Genomic DNA, 23,476 nt, shown 5'->3' on the forward strand with positions numbered 1-23,476 from the left:
CGGCGCCTGCCGCCCGGAAGTGCACGCGACGGCGCCGGAGCCGCTGGGACGGTGAGAAGGCGTGCGGGGCCGCGCGGGTGCGCGCTGCTGGGGGCCGAGCAGCGGCGCCGGCAGGGCCCTGGGGCTGCCCCGCGGGCTTGGTCTTGGGGAAGGCGGGTGCCGGGGCGGTGAGAGGCCTCTTCCGCCCTCGGGAGTAGAGCCCATAGCCGAGGTCGTGGGACCGCGTTTCTGCTGCCATCTCACTGACCCGGCTGATTCATCGGGCTTCCCCTGGTCGCTGTCCCTTCCTTGCGGCCGGGCCTCTGGCCTCCCATTTAGCTCCAGCACCTGTTGTGGGGGACAGGACACGCCGTTTCAGGGCCTGGGTTCCCACTGGGTGTTCTGTGTTGAAGCGTGGCAGGAAGTGCAGTGTTTTTCCTCACCAGTTCTTTGACTAAGGAGAACTCGCCCCCTGGTGGGAAACGCCGCTCTTTGAAACCTGCTTTCCAAGTAAAGGGATGGTTCTCTTCTGGGGTGTCTGTCGGTTTCTGTTTGCGGTCTGTTGCTGCCTACCAGAGGCCCACCCTGCATGGAAAACGGAGCGTGATGATGAGGGACGACAGATGGCCGAGTGTGGATGGGTGGGATTCAGGAGACTTGATGGGATAGGCGGATGGCGAATCAGGCAGAAGCAGGCAACAAAGACAGATGATAGGAAAATATTTTATTTTACAGTGCATAGGACATATCCCGGGGTCATCAGTCTCAGGTGTGTGTGAGCAAATATGCTGATGTACACACGACTGTGACATGTTCTGGAGGAGAGCAAGTGTCCCTGCAAGTATCTGAGTTACATTTTCTGGAACCACTGTCGTGGCAGCCTTGTACAACCCTCAGGCTTTAACTGAGAGCCTTCTCCCAGGAGAGCGTCCCAACAGTAGAACGCGGCATTAACACAGTAGCACGTGCTTCAGGAGGGCAGAACCCGGTAACCGCAGGGGTGGACCCAGTTGTAATTCTCCCCCACGTTGTCAGTTTTTCCCGTTTTTCACGTGGTCAGGAGACGACTTTGTCTCTGTTGATAAACGAAATCCCTGCGCATCCCCTCATTGTCCCGCGCTTGTAAATTTCATCCTGGTGTGTGCGTGCTTGTCTTGTAGATGCGAGGTGGTGACTTTCTCCCCAGATGCTGAGGTGCCTGGATCCCTGGCGCAGGCAATTACTGAGCTGCAGCTGGAGCAGACTGTGCCTCCTGAAGCACTCTCTGTTTACAATGAAGTTGCAGTCTCCAGAATTCCAGTCACTTTTCACAGAAGGATTGAAGAGCCTGACAGGTGAGAAGTCAGATGCCTCTTCCTGCTTTGGAAGCTTGTATAAATGGAGAGGCAGAGAGGTAATGTTTTTAAGCCAACATTCGTAGTTTTTTTGTGATTGTTGAGCTAATGAAAGCACGGTTTACTATGAATAATCCAAATCTATAGCCAAGTCATGAGAAGAGGCGAACAATGATTGCAGTAAAGAGTATGGCTTTTTTGTGTTACCCCCACATACTTTATATGCATCACAGAATTGGGCCTACTGACTTAAGGATTAGATGCTTTTTCTCCTGTTGTATTGTTGAGGAAGCAGAGGCTTAGGAATGTGAAATTCCTTGGCACCATTTTTATAACTAATAACTGGAGAGCTTGGATTTGAACTTTTCTGTCTGATTTGAGAACCCAGCTTGTCACCACTAAGCTGTATTTCTGGCCCAAGTATCAGTGCTTTCTGGGAGAACCAGAGGCGGAAGTAAGTGGGAGTCATCTCCATTTGTGCTTATATAAACCTTATCTGGAAGGGACACAGGAAATGGCTTTAGCTAAGTGCCTGGTCACAGAAGCTTCTTGTTGCTTGCCTCAGTTCTCAACTTGGTATCAACTATTGCTGTTGCGGTGCACACAGTTGCATTGAGAGTTTATGGTCTCTTAGTCGGATCTTTAGAAATACAATGTTATTGTTTAGTGACTCATTCCTGTCCAACTCTCTGGGACCCTGTGAACTGCAGTACACCAGACTTCCCTGTGCTTCACTATCTCCTGGAATCTGCCCAAACTCATGTCCGTAGAGTCGATGATGCCATCCAACCATCTCATCCTCTGTCGTCCCCTTCTGCCCACTGTCTTTCCCAGTATCAGGGTCTTTTCCATTGAGTCGACTCTTCACATCCGGTGGCCAAACTATTGGAGCTTCAGTTTCAGCATCAATCCTTCCAGTGAATATTCAGGGTTGATTTCCTTTAGCATTGACTGGTTTCATCTCCTTGTTGTCCAAGGGATTCTCAAGAATCTTCTACAGCTCCACAGTTCAAAAGCATCAATTCTTAGGCGCTCCCCCTTCTTTATGGTCCAACTCTCACATCCGTACATGACTACTGGAAAAACCATAGCTTTAACTAGATGGACCTTTGTCATCAAAGTGATGTCTCTGCTTTTTAATACACTGTTTCGGTTTGTCATAGCTTTTCTTCCAGGGAGCAGGTGTCTTCGTTTCATGGCTAGAGGCACTGTCCACAGTGATTTTGGAAGTAGAAACGTGACCTTGCATGTTGGTTTGTCCTTTAGATTCACCTGGGGAGCCTTTATAGCTTCTGAATGCTAGGGTCCCGCTCCTGCCCTACTGACGGGAATCTCTGAGGCGTATGGGCATTTATAAATTTTTATAAAAACCACTCCCTTAATTCTGACGCCCAGAAGGTGAAGGGACTGTTGCTTTAAAGTGACTGTCCTTTTAGCAGCTAACTTTTTGTTTTAATATTCGTTCGGCTGCATCAGTCTCAGCTGTGGCCTGTGGGATTTCCTTGCAGCACGCAGACTCCCTAGTTTGGCGCACGGGCTCAGTAGTTACGGGGCGCGGGCTTAGTTGCTCTGTGACGTGTGGAATCTTAGTTTTTCAACCAGGGATTGTACCCATGTCTGCTGCATTGCAAAGTGGATTCTTAACCACTTGAACACTGGGAATGTCCCTGTATTAGCTTATTGACAAAGCTACTTTCCTGTTCTTGAAATAAGGTGATTTTTAGGTATATGTTAGAAGTAAATGGTCCAGAACTACTTGAGTTTTATAGTTTTATAGACCATAGTTTCATATGGTCTCGAAGTGAGGGACCGAAAGTAGATACTTCACTCTGATTTTTAGGTAGAGTGAAAAAGAGAAATGGGTGAAATTAATTTTCATTAACTTTTTAGTACATCTCATTTAATTCAATACATCTAAGATACCATTATTTTAAAGTCATATTTGTGTACAAATTATGAGTGACATACTTCCCATTCTTGCTTATAAATCTTTGAAATCTGGTGTTTAGTACAGATCATCTTAATTCAGACTCGCCACATTTCAACTGCTCAGGAACCACATATCTGTAGGTTCCGACTTACAGATGAATTTGAGTTTGTTCTTTATACGTCTGGATGTAGATGATGTAGAAAATGTATTTATTTTGGCTGTGCTGGGTCTTCACTGCTGTGCCATTTTTTTTTTTCCCCTCTAGTTGCGGCGAGTGGGGGCTTCTCATTGCAGGTGCTTCTTGTTGCAGGGCATGGGCTATGTGGCACGGAGCCGTCAGCACTTGTGGTGTGTGAGCTGAGTAGTTAGTGGTTCCTGGGCTCCAGAGCGCAGGCCCTGTAGTTGTGGCACACGGGCTTAGTTGCTCCGTAGCAGGTGGGATCTTCCCGTACCAGGGATTGCACCCACGTCTCCTGCATTGGCAGGTGGAATCTTCACTACTCTGCTATCAAGGAAGCCCCTTCTGTGTTTTTCTTTTGGAAACAAGACGATGGATATTGATTACTGTAGGTCCTTGAACAGTTTTTGACAGTTGCGTTTGGCTTCCTAACCCTGACTTCAAGCGCTGAATGTTCTTTACCTTGAGAGGTGAAGTCCTCAGGAAGTGAGAAACTGCAGAGCATGGTAGAGAGAGGCAGTGTTTGGCCCATGGCCTTGTCCCTGAAAGACCAGCCCAGGGTTTCTACGTTATGGTGGAAGTGGCAAGGATGTAATCTTTCAGTGCAATGCCCAACAGTTAGAAAATCAAATAATTACTTCTCTATGATCTCTGCTAGTTTCTAAAGACTTAGAAACTAAGTGCTGCTGTGCAGTTTAATACTGCACCAGTTGTGAGAAAATGATCGCTGTTTTGCCAAATGTAAAATTAGTTTCCCCTTGTGCAAGAATTTGGGAGGTTTAGGATAGTGGGCTTCCCTGGTGGCTCAGAGGTTAAAGCCTTTGCCTCCAATGCGGGAGACTCCGGTTCAATCCCTGGGTCGGGAAGATCCCCTGGAGAAGGAAACGGTAACCCACTCCAGTATTCTTGCCTGGAGAATCCCATGGACGGAGAAGCCTGGTAGGCTACAGTCCACGGGGTCGCAAAGAGTCGGACACGACTGAGCGACGGAACGGAACGGAACGGAGGATAGTGTATGATGCTCATATAGAATTTCATGTTAGTTTATTTCATGTAATTTGTTTTCCTTTTGCTTAAGGATAGCCATATGATACTATTGCTGTTGTTTAGTTGCTAGGTCATGTCTGACTCTTTGTGACCCCATGGACTATATAGCCCATCAGGCTTCTCTGTCCATGAGTTTCCAGCCCAAAATGCTAAAGTAGGTTGCCATTTCCTCCTCCAAGGAATCTTCCCGACCCAGGGATCGAACCCACGTCTCCTGCTTTGGCAGGCCAATTCTTTACTACTGAGCCCCCTGGGAAGCCCCTCCTTCATTCTATACTTGAAGCTAAAGTTCCAAATGTAATAATTTTTGTGTAAGTTAAATGGTTATTGTTCTACAGTCACTCAGTCCTGTCTGACTCTTTGCGATCCCATGGACTGCAGCACGCCAGGCTTCCGTATCCTTTACCATCTCCCAGAGTTTGCTCTAGTTAATGTTCATCAAGTTGGTGATGCCATCCAACCATTTCATCCTTGGTTGCCTCCTTCTCCTCCTGCCCTCAATCTTTCCCAGGTTCAGGGTCTTCAGTGAGTTGGATCTTTGCGTCAGGGGGCCAAAGAATTGGAGCTTCAGCTTCAGCATCAGTCCTTCCAATGAATGTCTCCTTGCTGTCCAAGGGGCTCTCAGGAGTTTTCTCCAGCACCAGAGTTCGTGTGACCTGCTCATGGGTCATAAAATCAATTTCATGGTCATGACCAGTGTTAAAAAATAGAGGAAACGAGATAAAGAATAGAGCAGGTTAGATTGCATGGTATATATAGTAAGGGTGAGTACTATTTCATGAAACTCTTGTTTACCCTCCCTGTCTGAGTCTGATGAAAACTGTGCACTAACAGATAATTTTAATGTTTTAAGGAACCGCGGACCCTATATTAAGGAATCACCGGGACTTGACTGGAAATGTGGGGTTAGAGGAGTATGAGCACTCCCTCTGGGAGGGGCTCCCAGAAGTGGTTTCCGTGTGCAAGAGCTTTTAGTCAAGCAGGGAGGTAAAGGGAGCAACCTTGGTTGTTTTTCAGCATGTGATTCTGGGGCGTCTACAGAGGTATGGAGCTGGGAGGCTTGGCAAGGACAGGTAGGGGAGGAGGATGGCGGAGCATGGAGGTTGGCATGGGGCTGGAGAGTGACGTCTTGAGTTGTGATTGCAGTGCTAGAGCTCTGGTGCACCCTCCTGCCGAGGACCAGTAGGAACACCCCTCAGCGAGTCCAGGCAGAGTGTGGGTTGCTGACCGAGGAGAACCTCAAGGCGTCTGAGAAAAACCACTGTAGAAATGACTTTTTGTAGGATTTGGGCTTGCATCACATGATTTGGGAGCTTTGCTGTGGATTAGGGTGTCAGGAAGCAGGGGTTAGTCTGATGGTCTTAATAAGCCTTACCTGGAAGGTGGGAACACAGCTTGAGGATAAAAGTGGTACCTCAGGCACAGTCACCTGTATTAACTGTGAGCGGGTGCTGTCCGGACAGTGCGTGGCTCACCTTTATTCACACGTGATGACTAGGTGTCTTGATGCACACCGGTCACAGAGGCCTTGTCTCGTGTGGATGTTCTCTGATGTGGTGGTGTTGACAGGAGGATCCCAGGCCTCACGTGCGACTCCAGCACATAGCAGCAGCTCGGCTTGGGTGGGGAGTCAGGCCGGGCCCTGGTTCATGCTCACTGGATTCCGTGTGGGTCCCTCAGTCACGGGGTGGTTATGGTGGACTCAGCCTTGTCTTCCGCCTGCAGCGGAGTCCGCTCTGGGTCTCCTGGACTCAGTCCTCATGGTTGTTGGCATGTGTGGCTTCTCTGGAGCAGAGCTGTGAGCTGGTTTTATATGTGGCTTATTTCTGGAAGGATTCTTAGCTGCAGTGTTCACCATGCATGGTGTGATAGATAATATTTGATGGCTTCCTGCCTCAGCATGCTGTTTCTTCAACAGAAAACACACCGAGGGGTGTGCAGGAACACTTCATCTTTCTGGAGTATCCCCTGTACTTTTTGGTAGTGATTCAGATTTACATTGATGACCTTGAGGCATTTAGATATTCTGAATTAACCTAAGGAAAATTCTGCCAGTTCCCTGCTTCTCATGATTGTTGAAGTCGTTCTGCTGTAGGCAGGTCCATTCATTGCTGTGGGCTTTGTTCTCACAGTTGTTTTTTTTTTTTTTTTAATTTACTTATTTTTAATTGGAGAATAATTGCTTTACAATGTTGTATTGGTTTCTGCCATACCACAGTGTGAATCAGCCAAGAGTATACCACGCTCCCACCTCCCACTCCTGCTCTCCCAGTTTTATATAAAAAGAGTGAGTTCAGTTATCTCTGCTGTGCCAAATAGATGGAAGAACTTGTGATTCTGTGATTCTTGAAAGAAACCCACTGAAATAAAACACATTCCTTTTTGTCTCAGAATTGTTTGTCAAGGAAAATCATGAGTTGCGGATTGCGGGAGGAGCCGTGAGGGATCTGCTGAGTGGGGTGAAGCCGCAGGATGTGGACTTTGCCACCACGGCCACCCCAGCTCAGATGAAGGAGCTGTTCCAGTCGGTCGGCATCCGCATGATCAACAACAAAGGAGAAAAGCACGGAACCATCACTGCCAGGGTGAGTGAAGAGTCTGACAGGAGTGGCGCTGCCTTTATGAAAACTTAAAACATTGTATGGATGATTTCTAGTGTTTAAAAACCTAATAGCAAAGAAGCTTCATTAAAAAAAGAAGTCTCCTCTGCCTCCTGTGAAATCCTGCGCCCTCCTTTGTTGCAGCCCCTTTCAGCGTCGGTACCTTTTCCCTCCACATTTCTAAAACAGACCTTTCTAATGCTTCAGTGTTTCATTTTCGTTTTAAATTTCCAGTCTTAAGATGTTGTTTATTGACTTCCTACAAGGAAGACGACTTAGCCTTCTTAGTACATTTATGCCGTAATTTTTGGCTGAATGCATTCCTCCCTGTTGTTTGCAGCTAGATGGTGTAATGTGCTTGACTCCATTCCTTGTGTCTCATGCTCAGGGATTTGCCTGCGGTTAGTAGTGTGTCTCTCTGACACGGCTCTTGCACGCCACTCATTCACTCTGCGCCCCGCCTGTGCACTTCCTCTGGGGGCCTCACCACAGCGGGTTTCAGTTCCTTCTTCTGGAGCCGGCTCACCTGCTGCTGTCTGCTCCTCCCACCCGTGCTCACCCTGGGTTGTCCGCGATCAGCTCCCAGGAGTGTCCTTGCCCTTTTCCTTATTAGACCTCCTGGTTCCTGATCCCATGTGCTGTTCTGTCTTGGTTTATGCCCTCATGTTAGTAGCCTGAGAGAGCTTGGCATGAGTGAAAACACTGCTATCTTGCCTCCATTCACGCTGATCAGGTAGTTTGGTTGGCTGTGGAATTCAAGGCTGGGAATCACTCTCAGGCAGAATTGTAAAGGCTTTGTTCTCTACCTCCCAGAGTTGCCACTGAGAAGCCTGAGCCTGTTCAGATTTCTTCCTTGTTTGAGAACTGATTCCCCGCTCCCCACTTTGGAAGCGTTTCCGATCACTTTATCTCTGGTGTTTTTAATTTGAAGAGGACATGCCTTGGCTTGGATTGGGCACTGCCTTGGCATAGCACACTGAGCAGGCCTTCTTGTGTTCGTTGCTCTCCTGACTCCATCCCCTTTGGCACATGTCTTCTCTTGTGGAAACCTCTGAATGCTGGATATTGGGCCACAGGGACTGATCCCCTAGTTTTATCTTTTGTCTCTTATATTTTCATTTAATTTCTGTGAGATTGCCTTAACTTGATCATCCAGTTTTTCTCTTGGCAACTTTTGCTATCTTTTTTATATTTTCAAGAGGTCTTTTTTAGAATATTTTTGAAAGCTTCTTATTCTTGTTTCAGATGCAGTATTATCTGATATTTCCCTGAGAGTATCAATTCTAGGTACTCTGTTGTTGTTTAGTCACTATGCTGTGTCTGACTCTTTGCGACTTCATGAATTGCAGCACGCCAGACTTCCCTGCCCTTCACTGTTTCCTGGAGTTTGCCCAAGTTCAGGTCCACTGCATCAGTGATGTCATCCAACCATCTCCTGTTGCCCTCTTTTCCTTGTGCCTTCTGTCTTTCCCAGCATCAGAGTCTTTTCTATTGAGTTGGCTCTTCGCATCAGGTGGCCAAAGTACTAGAGCTTCAGCATCAGTCCTTCTGATGAGTATTCAGGGTTGATTTCCTTTAGGGTTGAGTGGTTTGATCTCCTTGCAGTCCAGGGAACTCTCAACAGTCTTCTCCAGCACCACACGTCAAAAGCATCAATTCTTCAGCACTTTCCCTTCTTTATGGTCTAGCTTTCACAACCATCCATGACTACTGGAAAGACCATAGCCTTGACTAGACGGAGCTTTGTAATGTCATGTCTTTGCTTTTTAACACACTGTCTAGGTTTGTCCCAGATTTCTTGCCAAGAAGCAGTGGTCTTCTGATCTCATGGCTGCAGTCACCATCTGCAGTGATTTTAGAGCCCAAGAGGAAGAAATGTGTCACTACTTCCACCTTTTCCCCTCTGTTTGCCACGAAGTAATGGGGCTCAATGCTATGATTTTAGTTTTCTAATATTTGGTTTTAACAGGCTTCTTTACTCTTCTTCACTCTCATCAAGAGGTTGTTTAGTGCATCTTTGCTTTTGCCATTCAGTTCAGTTCAGTTCAGTCGCTCAGTCATGTCCAACTCTGCGACCCCATGAATCACAGCACGCCAGGCCTCCCTGTCCATCACCAACTCCAGGAGTTCACTCAAACTCATGCCCATCGAGTCGGTGATGCCATCCGGCTATCTCTTTCTCTGTCGTCCCCGTCTCCTCCCACCCCCAATCCATCCCAGCATCAGAGTCTTTTCCAGTGAGTCAACTCTTCGCATGAGGTGGCCAAAGTATCAGAGTTTCAGCTTTAGCATCAGTCCTTCCAATGAACACCCAGGATTGAGCTCCTTTAGAATGGACTGATTGGATCTCCTTACAGTCCAAGGGACTCTCAAGTCTTCTCTAGCACCACAGTTCAAAAGCATCAATTCTTCGGCGATCAGCTTTCTTCACAGTCCAACTCTCACATCCATACATGATTAGAGTGGTGTAATTCACATATCTGAGGTTGTTGATATTTCTTCTGGCAGTCTTGATTCCAGCTTGTAATTCATCTAGCCCAGCATTTCTCATGATGTGCTCTGTGTATAAGTTAAATCGACAAGGGTACAATAAACAGCCTTGTCACATTCCTTTCTCAATCCTGAATCAGTTGGTTGGTGCATACAAGGTGCTAACTGTTACTTCCTAACCTGCATACAGCTTTCTGAGGAGGCAGGTAAGGTGGTCTGGTATTCCCATCTCCTTAAGAGTTTTCTGCAGTTTGTTACAATCCACACAGTCAGGGGCTTTAGCATAGTCGATGAAACAGAGGTAGATGTCTTTCTGGAATTCCCTTGCTTTATGATCCAACAAATGTTGGCAATTTGATCTCTGGTTCCTCTGCCTTTTCTAAACCCAGCTTGAACATCTGGAAGTTCTTGGTTCATGGACTGTTGTAGCCTAACTTGGAGGCTTTCGAGCATAACATTACTAGCATGGGAGAGGAATACAATTGTCCAGTGGTTTGAACGTTCTTTAGTACTGTCCTTGGGAATTGGGATGAGGATTGACTTTTTCCAGTTCTGTGCCCACTGCTGGGTTTTCCAAATTTGCTGACATATAGAGTGAAGCACGTTGATAGCATCATCTTTTAGGATTTTAAATAGCTCTGTTGGAATTCCATCGCCTCCACTAGCTTTATTGACAGCAGTGCTTCCTAAGGCCCACTTGACTTCCCACTCCAGAATGTCAGGCTCTGGGTGACTGACCACGCCATCGTAGTAATCTGGTTCATTAAGGTCTTTTTTGTACAGTTCTGTGTATTCTTTCCCTCTCTTCCTGATCTCTTCTCCTGTTAGCTTCTGTCCTTTTTAACAGCCATCTTTGGATGAAATGTCCCTTTGACATTTCCAGTTTTCTTGCAGAGTCCTCTGGTCCTGGCCTTTCTGTTGTTTTCCTCTGTTTCTTTCCGTTGTTCATGGAAGAAGTCCTTGTCTCTCCTTGCTGTTCTCTGGAGCTCTGCATTTAGTTGGCTGGCCCTTTCCCTTTCTCCCTTGCTCTTCACTTCTCTTCTCTCTTCAGCTATTTGTGAAGCCTCCTCAGACAGCCACTTTGCCTTCCTGCTTTTCTTTTTCTTTGGGGTGGTTTTTCGCTGCCTTCTGTGCAGTATTATGGACCTCTGTCCATAGTTATTCATGCGTTCTGTTTACTAGATCTAATCCCTTCAAACTATTTGTCTCCTCAACTGTATATTCATAGGGGATTTGATTTAAGTTGTACCTGACTGGCCTAGTGGTTTTCCCTGCTTTCTTTACTTTAAGCCTGAATGTTGCTATGAGAAGCTTATGGTCTGAGCCAGAGTCAGCTCCAGGTCTTGTTTTTGCTGACTGTATGTAGTGTCTCCGTCTTCAGCTACAAAGAATGTAATCAATCTGGTTTTGGTATTGACCATGTGGTAATGTCCACGTGTAAAGTTGTCTCTTGTGTTGTTGAAAAAGGGTGCTTACTATGAGCAGTGCGTTCTCTTGGCAGAATTCAGTTAGCCTTTGCCCTGCTTCATTTTGTGCTCCAAGGCCAGACTTGCCTGTTACTCCAGGTTTCTCTTCACTTCCTACTTCTGCATTGCAGTCCCCAGTGATGAATGGTGTTAGTTCTAGGAGGTCTTGTAGGTCTTCATAGAATTGATCAGCTTCAGAACTTTTTCAGCATTACTGGTTGGGGCATAGACTTGGAATACTGTGATGTTGAATGGTTTGCCTTGGAAACCAACCAAGATCATTCTGTCGTTTTTGAGGTTGCACCCAAGTAATGCATTTCAGACTCTTGTTGACTCTGAGGGCTGCTCCATTTTTTCTGTTGGATTCTTGCCCACAGTAGTAGATATAATGGTCATCTGAGTTAAATTCACCCATTCTAGTCCAGTCCATTTTAGTTCACTGATTTCTAAAATGTCAATGTTCACTCTTGCCATCCATCTCCTGCTTGACCACATGCAATTTACCTCGATTCATGGACCTGACATTCCAGGTTCCTATGCAGTACTGTCCTTTATAGCATGGGATTGTACGTTCATCATCAGGCGCAACCACAGCTGAATGTTCTTTCCGCTTTGGCCCCGCCACGTCATTCTTTCTGGAGCTGTTAATAGGTTGTCTTCAGCTCTTCCCCAGTGGCATATTGGAAACCCGACCTGGGGGATTCATCTTTCGTTGCCTTTTCGTCCAGTTCATGGGGTTCTCACGGCAAGTATACTGGAGTGGTTTGCCGTTCCCTCCTCCAGTGGATCACGTTTTCTCAGAACTCTCCACTATGACCCATCTGTCTTGGGTAGCTCTGCACAGCATGGTTCATAGCTTCATTGAGTTATCCAAGCCCCTTCGCCACAACGAGACTGTGGTCCATGAAGGGGCTAGGTACTTTGATGATGTCTTTATTTCCTTTAAGCTTGTTCTGTCTTTACTGTTGGCATTCCTTCAGTGTGGAAGCTTTTCAGTGTGTCTTTGTTGGAGTAACGGACTGCATGCAGAATGCCCTGGGCAATTTACTGTAGTTTTGTGTGGAAAGCATCAGCCTTGTTAGTGATAGGACCCTGCTCTCAGTATCAGGAGGGCATTTTATCCGGGGACACCAGAGAAATCCTCTAGCATTACCCAGGTTGGAATAAGGCTGCTAAGTAACATTGTGAAAACTGCCTGCAGAAAGGGACAAAGGGCATGTTGGGTTTTCTTTGCCACCTTATTTCCCTTTCCCATGGTTTTGTATATGGTGCCTCCAGTTGTGATTTTTGGGGGGTCATCCTTTCTAGTTAATCTCTGCTTCTCTGTTTGGGCGAGGGAGGCACTCTGGGGGTCTCATTGTTTTCTATAGATTTCAACTGTCTTAATATTTATACCGTTTTCCTCTAGTTGACTTGTGCCTCAAATTCCTAATTCTGGAATTCCCCAGCGAGAACCAGTTTGTAGAAAACAGTACATGAGATTGAGAGGTATTCCAGAACAGACTTTGTGTGTTAGTCGCTCAGTTGTGTCCGACCCTTTGCAACCCATGTACTGTAGCCTTCCAGGCTCCTCTGTTCATGGGATTTTCCAGGCAAGAGTACTGGAGTGGGTTGCCAGTTCCTTCTCCAGGGGATATTCCCAACCCAGGGACTAAACCCATGTCTCCTGTGTCTCCTGCATTGCAGGCAGATTCTTTACCCGCTGAGCCATCAGGGAAGCCAGAACAGACTTTACTGATCATTAATGGCTTTCAGTTCCTAATGAAAAGATCCCGAACTCCTGCTTGGCGTGTGAGACCTTTGGCTGCTACCCCTAACTGGATGCCGTTTCTGCGGTGAACTCGCTCTTAATGCACCCCTCTTCCTCTGCACTGTGCCTTTGCTCATCTTGAACTGCTCTTCTTCCCTTATCCGCATGTCCAGATCTCACTTACTTTTTCAGGCTAAGCTCACTGATCACTGTAGGAGCTACTCTGCTGCTCCCAGCAGGGGGTAACCTCTCTTCCCAGGATGTACAGGGCACTTTAATGTAATTGAAGATCACCAGCAAAGGAGCTGCAGGATGTGTTGCCTATATTTCTTCCTCTGTCGGTCCTTTCCTCAGCGGTTTATATTTATAAACTGATATTCAGCTCTTTGAAAATTGGAGCTATTAAAAAAATAACTCAGAGTAGCCTGGTCTTGTGTTGAAGAACCAGAATATTTTAAGGGATCTTACTTTCTGCCACATAATTTGTCAAGCTTGCCATTTTTTCCTATGCAAATTTATCTTTTTAAATTAAGATGGGTTTATTATTTCTTAAAAATGTTCTTTGGATGTATCTTTGAATACTGTGGGTGTCATTGTATTTCAAGGTGAATGTGTCCTAGTTGACTTAAAAAGGAAAGAAGCTATACTTGTCAGGACTTACATTTTTTTTTTCCATCCATCCAGTGATACTGAAAACTAATTTTTGAAAAACATATTTACTTCCAGCTTCATGAAGAAAATTTTGAAATTACTACACTGAGGATTGATGTAGCCACTGATGGAAGGCACGCCGAGGTTGAATTCACAACTGACTGGCAAAAGGATGCTGAGCGCAGAGATCTCACCATAAATTCCATGTTTTTAGGTAATGCCTGGGGGTCGTGTTTTAATTCATTCAGTCCGAATGCTTTCTTTTCATGTGAAATGTTTCTTCTGGAAGTGTTCTCCCACTGGAGGGCTTGTGTTAGTTTCTGTGAAGAGACAGGCTGTTGGTTAAAGCTGATTGTGGAGCCAAGATCCCTGGGTTCCGCTGCCTCGGTCGCGGTCGCTGTCATACGAGGCCATCGATACCAGCTTCCTTTGCAGGGCCGTCATGAGGGTTAGCGGAGTCGGTCGTGGCGCGTCCCTGGTGTGTGCACGTCCAGTCAGTGGTTCCTTAGGAATCATATCCGAAGATGTCAGGTTTCAGGTGGAACTGTGGGGCGCACCTGTGTTGCCCCATTTTCCTGTCTCGGGTGCGCGCACATGCCACCTGCCTTCTCTGCCGGCACCTGTGGTGGACGTGGTCAGTGACGCCACCTGCTCTGTTGCTCCACGTGCCGAGCACTGGCTCACAGTCCTCCGTGGCCCCACGTCTTACGGACCGTCTCTACTCAGCCCTGTCATGGGAGAAGAAACCTCTTGATCCTCTCAGCCTAAGCTCATGAAAGAAAGCAGTGAGGATCATAATGGGGAGTCACTGTGATTTCGGTTAGCGTTTTGGTGTGCAATTGAAGCATTGTTTTTTGTCCGTTACATTTTAGGCAAGTTCTTCGGGGTTAGGTCTTTGGATTAGGAAAGAGATGGGCATCCACTCTTACCTGGGGCGCAGTAACAGCTAGAGGAGGAAGCGTGGTGCCTGCTTTGTGGATGGAGAAGGGACTGTAGACGCACGCGGGCTCACTTTGCTAATTACATTCATCCCAGTAACATCACTAGGCTGCCTCCCTGGCTTGAGGTGCATCAGTGCTCACTTGATGTACTTCAGCTCATTTAATGCTCAGGAAAACTCCTTAAAGTAGGTATTAAACTCATTCAGGAGATGTGGAAACAGACTCAGAGACGTTAAGTAATTGAGCCCAAGTTCTGGAGAGCTTTGATTGGAGCCCAGGTTTCCAGAGCCCGGGTGATTTATGACCAAAGGGAGCCTAGTTGGAGGCATGTTTTCTCTCCATTATGGGGTCGAACTCCAAGTATTAATTTCTTCTTATATCATTTTTACTTAGCGTTAAACTGCTCCAACTAGTGCAGTGTATGGAAACTTTATAACTAATGTCTCATAATCAGACATAACTAAGAGAAACTAATATTCTTTTTCAAGATACTGTTTTATAAAAATAAAAGCTATTCTTAACGGTGCTGCTGTTTGCTGACATTTGCTGAGCCCTTATAAAATGTGACAGTCGTCGTTCTCAGCCCATCACAAAAATTTAATCTTCTCACCAACCCTATGAGGCAGATCTTGGTATGTAACTAAGGAAAATTTGCTCAAAGTCCTGCAGCCAGTAAACTGCTGAATTAGGATTCCAACTTAACAGTTTATTGACCAGAGACATTTTAATACATCTTTCATTGCTGCTGCTGCTGCTGCTAAGTCACTTCAGTCGTGTCCGACTCTGTGTGACCCCATAGACGGAAGCCCACCAGGCTCCCCTGTCCCTGGGATTCTCCAGGCAAGAACACTGGAGTGGGTTGCCATTTCCTTCTCCAATGCGTGCAAGTGAAAAGTGAAAGTGAAGTCGCTCAGTCGTGTCTGACCCTTAGCGACCCCACGGACTGTAGCCTACCAGGCTCCTCCATCCATGGGATTTTCTAGGCAAGAGTACTGGAGTGGCTTGCCATTGCCTTCTCCGACATTACTTGAATGTTATTGACTAGAGTGTTTCAATATATATAGCTAGGGGTCGCACAGAATCAGACATGACTGAAGCGACTTAGCAGTAGCAGCAGCTTCTGCAAAAGTTTCTTGGTCAATCGTGTGTTAAGCAGCCTGTTTCCAGGGGTTAGGTCCGTAACTACTGCATTATGCTCAGCACCTCAACTTTATTTCTAATTTCTTTTTTTAATTTTTTTTTTACTTTCTAAAAATAATCCAACTTTCTCATGGTTCTGGTTAAATTACATATACCAGTTTATAACAAATGGCAAAATCTGTAACTCTGTTCAAAGTTTTAAACAATTACTTAGGAATAATTTCTTGTATTTCTATGCCACCTTTATAGTTCTGATTTCTCATTTCTTAATTAGTAAATTCAGCATGCAGGTTCTATCCCAGGCTAATTTATACACTTCCAGAAGAAACAGCCTCTTAAATCCAGAGTGTTGAGGTGGGGAACCCCCAACCACGTCAGATTCGTTTCACATATGATAATATACATGTTTCAATCCATTCTCCCAAATTATCCCACCCTCGCCCTCTCCCACAGAGTCCAAAAGACTGCTCCACACATCCAAGTCTCTGCTGTTGTCTCGTATACAGGGTTAACGTTATCCTCTTGCTATATTCCATATATGTGTGTTAATATACTGTATTGGTGTTTTTGTTTCTGGCTTACTTCACTTTGTATAATGGGCTCCAGTTTCGTCCACCTCATTAGAACTAATTCACATGTATTCTTTTTAATCTCTGAGTAGTACTCCAATGTGTAAATGTACCACAGCTTTCTTATCCATTCGTCTGCGGATGGACATCTAGGTTGCTTCCATGTCCTGGCTATTATAAACAGTGCTGCGATGAACATTGGGGTACATGTGTCTCTTTCACTTCTGGTTTCCTCAGGGTGTATGCCCAGGAGTGGGATTGCTGGGTCATATGGCAGGTCTATTTCCAGTTTTTTAAGGAATCTCCACACTGTTCTCCATAGTGGCTGTCGGTCAGTTCAGTAGCTCAGTCGTGTCCGACTCTCCACGACCCCATGAATCACAGCACGCCAGGCCTCCCTGTCCATCACCAACTCCCGGAGTACACTCAAACTCATGTCCACAGAGTCGGTGATGCCATCCAACTATCTCTTTCTCTGTCGTCCCCGTCTCCTCCCACCCCCAATCCATCCCAGCATCAGAGTCTTTTCCAGTGAGTCAACTCGTCGCATGAGGTGGCCAAAGTATTGCAGTTTCAGCTTTAGCATCAGTCCCTCCAATGAACATCCAGGATTGATCTCCTTTAGAATGGACTGGTTGGATCTCCTTGCAGTATAAGGGACTCTCAAGAGTCTTCTCCAACACCACAGTTCAAAAGCACACTGTTCTCCATAGTGCCTGTATTAGTTTGCATTCCCACCAACAGTGTAAGAGGGTTCCCTTCTCTCCACACCCTCTCCAGCATTTATTGCTTGTAGACTTTTGGATAGCAGCCATTCTGACTGGCGTGAAATGGTATCTCATTGTGGTTTTAATTTGCATTTCTCTAATTATGAGTGATGTTGAGCATCTTTTCATGTGTTTGTTAGCCATCTGTATGTCTTCTTTGGAGAAATGTCTGTTTAGTTCTTTAGCCCATTTTTTGATTGGGTAGTTTATTTTTCTGGAATTGAGCTGCAGAGGAGTTGCTTGTATATTTTTGAGATTAATCCTTTATCAGTTGCTTCATTTGCTATTATTTTCTCCCATTCTGAAGGCTGTCTTTTCACCTTGCTTATAGTTTCCTTTGCTGTGCAGAAGCTTTTAATTTTAATTAGGTCCCATTAATTTTTGCTTTTATTTCCAATATTCTGGGAGGTGGGTCATGGAGGATCCTGCTGTGACTTATGTCGGAGAGTGTTTTGCCTACGTTCTCCTCTAGGAGTTTTATAGTTTCTGGTCTTACATTTAGATCTTTAATCCATTTTGAGTTTATTTTTGTGTATGGTGTTAGGGAGTGTTCTAGTTTCATTCTTTTACAAGTGGTTGACCAGTTTTCCCAGCACCACTTGTTAAAGAGATTGTCTTCTCTCCATTGAATATTCTTGCCTCCCTTGTCAAAGATAAGGTGTACATAGGCGCATGGATTTATCTCTGGGCTTTCTATTTTGTTCCATTGATCTATATTTCTGTCTTTATGCCAGTACCATACTGTCTTGATGACTGTGGCTTTGTAGTAGAGCCTGAAGTCCGGCAGGTTGATTCCCCCAGTTCCATTCTTCTTTCTCAAGATTGCTTTGGCTATACAAGGCTTTTTGTATTTCCATACAAACTGTGAAATTATTTCTTCTAGCTCTGTGAAAAACACCGTTGGTAGCTTGATAGGGATTGCATTGAACTTATAAATTACTTTAGGTAATATATTCATTTTCACAATATATATTCTTCCAATCCATGAACATGGTATGTTTCTCCATCTATTAGTGTCCTCTCTGATTTCTTTCACCAATGTTTTATAGTTTTCTATATATAGGTCTTTTGTTTTTTTAGGTAGGTATATTCCTAAGTATTTTATTCTTTTCGTTGCAATGGTGAATGGAATTGTTTCCTTAATTTCTCTTTCTCTTTTCTCATTATTAGTGTATAGGAATGCAAGGGATTTCTATGTGTTGATTTTATATCCTGCAACTTTACTATATTCATTGATTAGCTCTAGTAATTTTCTGGTAGAGTCTTTAGGGTTTTCTGTGTAGAGGATCATGTCATCTGCAAACAGTGAGAGTTTTACTTCTTCTTTTCCTATTTGAATTCCTTTTATGTCTTTTTCTGCTCTGATTGCTGTGGCCAAAACTTCCAAAACTATGTTGAATAGTAATGGTGAGAGTGGGAACTCTTGTCTTGTTCCTGACTTTAGGGGAAACGCTTTCAATTTTTCACCAATGAGGATAATGTTTGCTGTGGGTTTGTCATATATAGCTTTTATTACGTTGAGGAATGTTCCTTCTATTCCCGCCTTCTGGAGGGTTTTGATCATAAATGGATGTTGAGTTTTGTCAAAGGCTTTCTCTGCATCTATTGAAATAATCATATGGTATTTATTTTTCAATTTGTTAATATGGTGTATTACATTGATTGATTTGCGGATATTGAAGAATCCTTGCATTCCTGGGATAAAGCCCACTTGGTCATGATGTATGATCTTTTTAATGTGTTGTTGGATTCTGATTGCTAGAATTTTGTTAAGGATTTTTGCATCTGTGTTCATCAGTGATATTGGCCTGTAGTTCTCTTTTTTTGTGGCATCTTTGTCAGGTTTTGGTATTAGGGTGATCGTGGCCTCATAGAATGAGTTAGGAAGTTTACCTTCCTCTGCAATTTTCTGGAAGAGTTTGAGTAAGATAGGTGTTAGCTCTTCTCTAAATTTTTGGTAGAATTCAGCTGTGAAGCCATCTGGACCTGGGCTTTTGTTTGCTGGAAGATTTCTGATTACAGTTTCAATTTCCATACTTGTGATGGGTCTGTTAAGATTTTCTATATCTTCCTGGTTCAATTTTGGAAAGTTATCCTTATCTAAGAATTTGTCCTTTTCTTGCAAGTTGTCCATTTTATTGGCATATAATTGCTGATAATAGTCTCTTATGATCCTTTGTATTTCTGTATTGTCTGTTGTGATCTCTCCCTTTTCATTTCTAATTTTATTGATTTTTCTCCCTTTGTTTCTTGATGAGTCTGGCTAGTGGTTTGTCAATTTTATTTACCCTCTCAAAGAACCAGCTTTTGGCTTTGTTGATTTTTGCTATGGTCTCTTTTGTTTCTTTTGTATTTATTTCTGCCCTAATTTTTAAAATCTCTTTCCTTCTATTAACCCTAGGTTTCTTCATTTCTTCCTTTTCTAGTTGCTTTAGGTGTGGAGTTAGGTTATTTAGTTGGCTTTTTTCTTGTTTCTTGAGGTATGCCTGTATTGCTATGAACCCTCCCCTTCAGTTCAGTTCAGTTCAGTCGCTCAGTCGTGTCTGACTCTCCGCGACCCCATGAATCACAGCACGCCAGGCCTCCCTGTCCATCACCAACTCCCATATATTTATAATAGTTACATCTTCTTCTTGGATTGAGCCTTTGATCATTATATAGTGTCCTTCATTGTCTCTTTTCACAGCCTTTGTCTTAAAATCTATTTTATCTGATATGAGTATTGCTACTCCTGCTTTCTTTTGATCTCTGTTTGCGTGGAATATCTTTTTCCAGCCCTTCACTTTCAGTCTGTGTGTGTCCCTCGTTTTGAGGTGGGTCTCTTGCAGACAACATATATGGGGGTCTTGTTTTTGTATCCATTCAGTCAGCCTTTGTCTTTTGGTTGGGGCATTCAACCCATGTACATTTAAGGTAATTATTGATAAGTATGATCCTGTTGCCATTTACTTTATTGTTTTGGGTTCAAGTTTATACACTCATTTTGTGTTTCCTGTCTAGAGAAGGTCCTTTAGCATTTGTTGGAGAGCTGGTTTGGTAATGCTGAATTCTCTCAGCTTTTGCCTGTCTGTAAAGCTTTTGATTTCGCCTTCGTACTTGAATGAGATCCTTGCTGGGTAGAGTAATCTGGCCTGTAGATTATTTTCTTTCATCACTTTAAGTATGCCCTGCCATTCCCTCCTGGCCTGAAGAGTTTCTATTGAAAGGTCAGCTGTTATCCTTATGGGACTCTCCTTGTGTGTTATTTGTTGCTTTTCCCTTGCTGCTTTTAATATTTGTTCTTTGTGTTTGATCTTTGTTAATTTGATTAATATGTGTCTTGGGGTATTTCGCCTTGGGTTTATCCTGTTTGGGACTCTCTGGGATTCTTGGACTTGGGTGATTATTTCTTTCCCCATTTTAGGGAAATTTTCAACTGTTATCTCCTCTTTTCTCATGGTCTTTCTTCTTGTCTTCTTCTGGGACTCCTATGATTCGGATATTGGGGTGTTTAAAAGTGTCCCAGAGGTCTCTGAGATTGTCCTCATTTCTTTTAATTCGCTTTTTTCCTCTCTGCTTCATTTATTACTACCATTCTATCTTCTAACTCACTTATTCTATCTTCTGCCTCTGTTATTCTACTATTGGTTCCCTCCAGAGTGTTTTTGATCTCATCCATTGCATTATTCATTGTATATTGACTCTTTTTTATTTCTTCTAGATCCTTATTAAACCTTTCTTGCATCTTCTCAATCCTCGTCTCCAGATTATTTATCTGTAACTCCAATTTGCTGTCAAGATTTTGGATCAATTTCACTATCATTATTTGGAATTCTTTATCAGGTAGATTCCCTATCTCTTCCTCTTTTGTTTGGGTTGGTGGGTGTTTATCCTGTTCCTTTATTTGCTGGGTATTTCTCTGCCTCTTCATCTTGCTTATATTGCTGTGTTTGGGGTGGCCTTTCCATCTTCAGGCAGTTTGTGGAGTTCTCTTTATTGTGGAGTTTCCTTGCTATGGGTGAGGTTGGACGCATGGCTTGTCAAGGTTCCCTGGTTAGGGAAGCTTGTGTCAGTGTTCTGATGGGTGGAGCTGGATTTCTTCTCTCTGAAGTGCAATGAAGTGACTAATAATGAGTTATGAGATGTCAGTAGGTTTGAAGTGACTTTGGACAACCTGTATAGTCACTTCCAAGGTGGTTCCCTCTGTTTTAGCTTCTGTTTGCTGGTCTCTTCAGTATCTAATTTCTGCCCTGACACTAGGGGGCGGTGGTGGACACTTTTTAAAGCTCACTTGTTCAGTCCTGTTCTGGGAAGGGAGGAACACTGCAGAGAAATATCTCTGGCATCTGTGGGGAGTGCTCGCAGTGTCCCGGCCACACTGGGTTTGCCCCCGCTCACGGCGTGTGTGCTGTCCCAGTCTACACTGCACGCTCTGCCGATAACTGTCTGAGGCCGGTGCTGGGTTGCATGCACGTCCCAGGTCTAAGCCACTCAGGTTCAGGTACTCGGTTACTCCACAAAAGTGCAGACTTGGTTGGGCCTGCGTTTTGTGCCTTCCCCAGACTGAGCAGCTCAAGTGACCAGGTGTTTGGTGAGTGCAGTCGCTGTGACTTATCACCTCTCTGGTCCCTCCCACTCGGTTTTCTGTGTGTGCAACCGGCGCACCTTCTCAGGCGGATGTTAACCAGCCAGAAACCCAAAAAGTCTTGGTTAACACTAAAGGCTGCCTGTAGATTGGTATCGGATGCCTCTCTGGGACCATGATTGCCCCCTTCTGGCTGTGACTGCCCTCCCCTGCCTGTCTTGGTGGGGGATGGGCCGTCCGCAGCCAGCTAGCTCTGCTCAGTCTTTTGTTCTGTGAGCGGGGCTGGCAGAGCCTTAAGTTAGGGCTTCTCGCCTTTTCGCTGGGTAGCTACCCCACAGTCTGCTCTGCTATCTCCAGTCAGCTTCCCCAGACTGCCCTCGTGGCATTCAGGCCTGGTCCTCTTTCTAAGCAGTTCAGCTGGCTCCTCCCTGCCCAGGCCCCACTTGTTAATTATTTCTAATTTCTACTCATCATTTTTAGAAAAGATATTCAGAGCAAAACAAAATACACACAGATAATACTGAATAATTTTTACCTTCAGCCTGTTTTCGCATCCAGACTTTTTTCAAACCTTATCAGACAAAGCATTCCTAGTTCTGGGGGTGATGGTCACTTTGTTTCTCAAACTCTTATTTTCCCTTTTGTAACTCTGTGTTTTTTTCCTGGAGATTTTGATCTTCCCTTTACTGAAAAAGAGCTGGTTTCCGCAGTCCCCAGGGAGTTGAGTCTGTTCAGTGAGAGAAGGAACAGGAGATGGGCATGCTGCATGTATGTTGTGATCATATCATCTACTTGTTTTTGTTTGTTGTCATTTCCTGTTGTATCTTTCTGAATCTGGAGCCTTATAAATTGGCTTTAAGTGTCAAAATGCCAAGAAGAGTTTGGCAGGAGTTAAGCCTGAGCTTAGAGTGTGGCTGCATTTGCCGTAATCATGACGCATGGTTACTTTCTTCCTTTCCCGCCTTCCTGTGAGGCCACGTGCTGAGGTCTGTCCCAGGCTCATGGAGCTCCCCATTCGGGTGGTTGAATGGCACCCTTGTCTTTGCTCCAAGTGTTTCTGTTTTTCCATCTTAGTTCCCAGAGTGACCACCTGTCTCAGTTTGCCTGGACTAAGGTATCCCCAAGACAGGAGATTTTCAGTTTTTAAATCAGGGAAATCCTGGGATAGTTGGGAGAACTTGGTCACTTCACACATACCTGAGGTTTTATGTGCCTTATATTAAAATTGTTAAGTTTTTTGTTTTGTTTTATTCAACATGAGAGGATATTGTGCTAGAAATATGTTTATAACATTTTGAACAAATGTTAGGTTCACATGGTTCAAAATTCAGCAAGTTCAGAAGGCTGCGCGGGAAAGTGTCCCGGTCAGCTTTCTCCGTCCTCGGCTAACATGTATTTGGACTAGGTCCTTGCTGAGCTGGTGTAGGTCTGAAATGATTATCTCATAAATGTGCACTTCTTACAAGTTGAAAATCTTCATTTTTAAAGCTTTTTATATTTCATATATATATATTTTAGTTCATTTTTTTCCTCTTTAAAAAATTTTTATTAAGAGTATAGCTGACTTACATGTTGTTAGTTTCTACTGTACAGCAGAGTGAATCAGCTATACCTTTTTTGAATTTCATTCCCATTTAGATCACCACAGAGCACTGAGTACCGGTCCCCGAGCTGTGTACAGTGTCATTAGTTATCTGTTTTTCAGTGTACAATAGTGTATATATGTGAATCTCAGTCGCCTAGTGCATCCCAGCCCCTCCTTCCCCCCTTGGTGTCCGTGTGTTTTATTCTCTACCTCTGGGTCTCTCTCTGCTTTGCAGATAAGATCATCTATATCATTTTTCTAGATTCCACCTGTTAACATACAGGATGTTTTTCTTCCTTCACCCTGTATGACAGTCTCTAGGTCCGTCCGCATCTCTATCAATGACCCAGTTTTGTTTCTGTGGCCGAGTAATGTTTGATTGTATACATGCACCACGCCATCTGTGTCCGTTCCTCTGTTGATGGACACTTGGGTTGCTGCCACGTCCTGACTCTTGGGAATAGTGCCAGAACACAGGTGCACGT

General features: G+C 44.5%; 1 protein-coding gene across 4 annotated transcripts in view; it reads left to right on the forward strand.

The window, feature by feature from the left end:
* The window catches only part of TRNT1 (tRNA nucleotidyl transferase 1), a 27,342-nt gene continuing 3,866 nt past the window's right edge, over positions 1-23,476 (forward strand). The window contains exons 1-4 of one of the 4 annotated variants that reach the window (XM_055414354.2): positions 1-51; positions 1,140-1,313; positions 6,860-7,053; positions 13,501-13,639. In XM_055414354.2, the coding sequence (XP_055270329.1) occupies positions 1,166-1,313; positions 6,860-7,053; positions 13,501-13,639 (481 nt within the window). In that variant the 5' untranslated portion in view covers positions 1-51; positions 1,140-1,165. The other 3 variants (XM_088831943.1, XM_088831942.1, XM_055414356.2) reach the window with 3 other exon arrangements.

This window comes from Moschus berezovskii, chromosome 24 (genome assembly GCF_049115385.1).
Source record: "Moschus berezovskii isolate FMDL1 chromosome 24, NW_MosBer_1.0, whole genome shotgun sequence".
In the NCBI taxonomy this organism is placed as follows: domain Eukaryota; kingdom Metazoa; phylum Chordata; class Mammalia; order Artiodactyla; family Moschidae; genus Moschus; species Moschus berezovskii.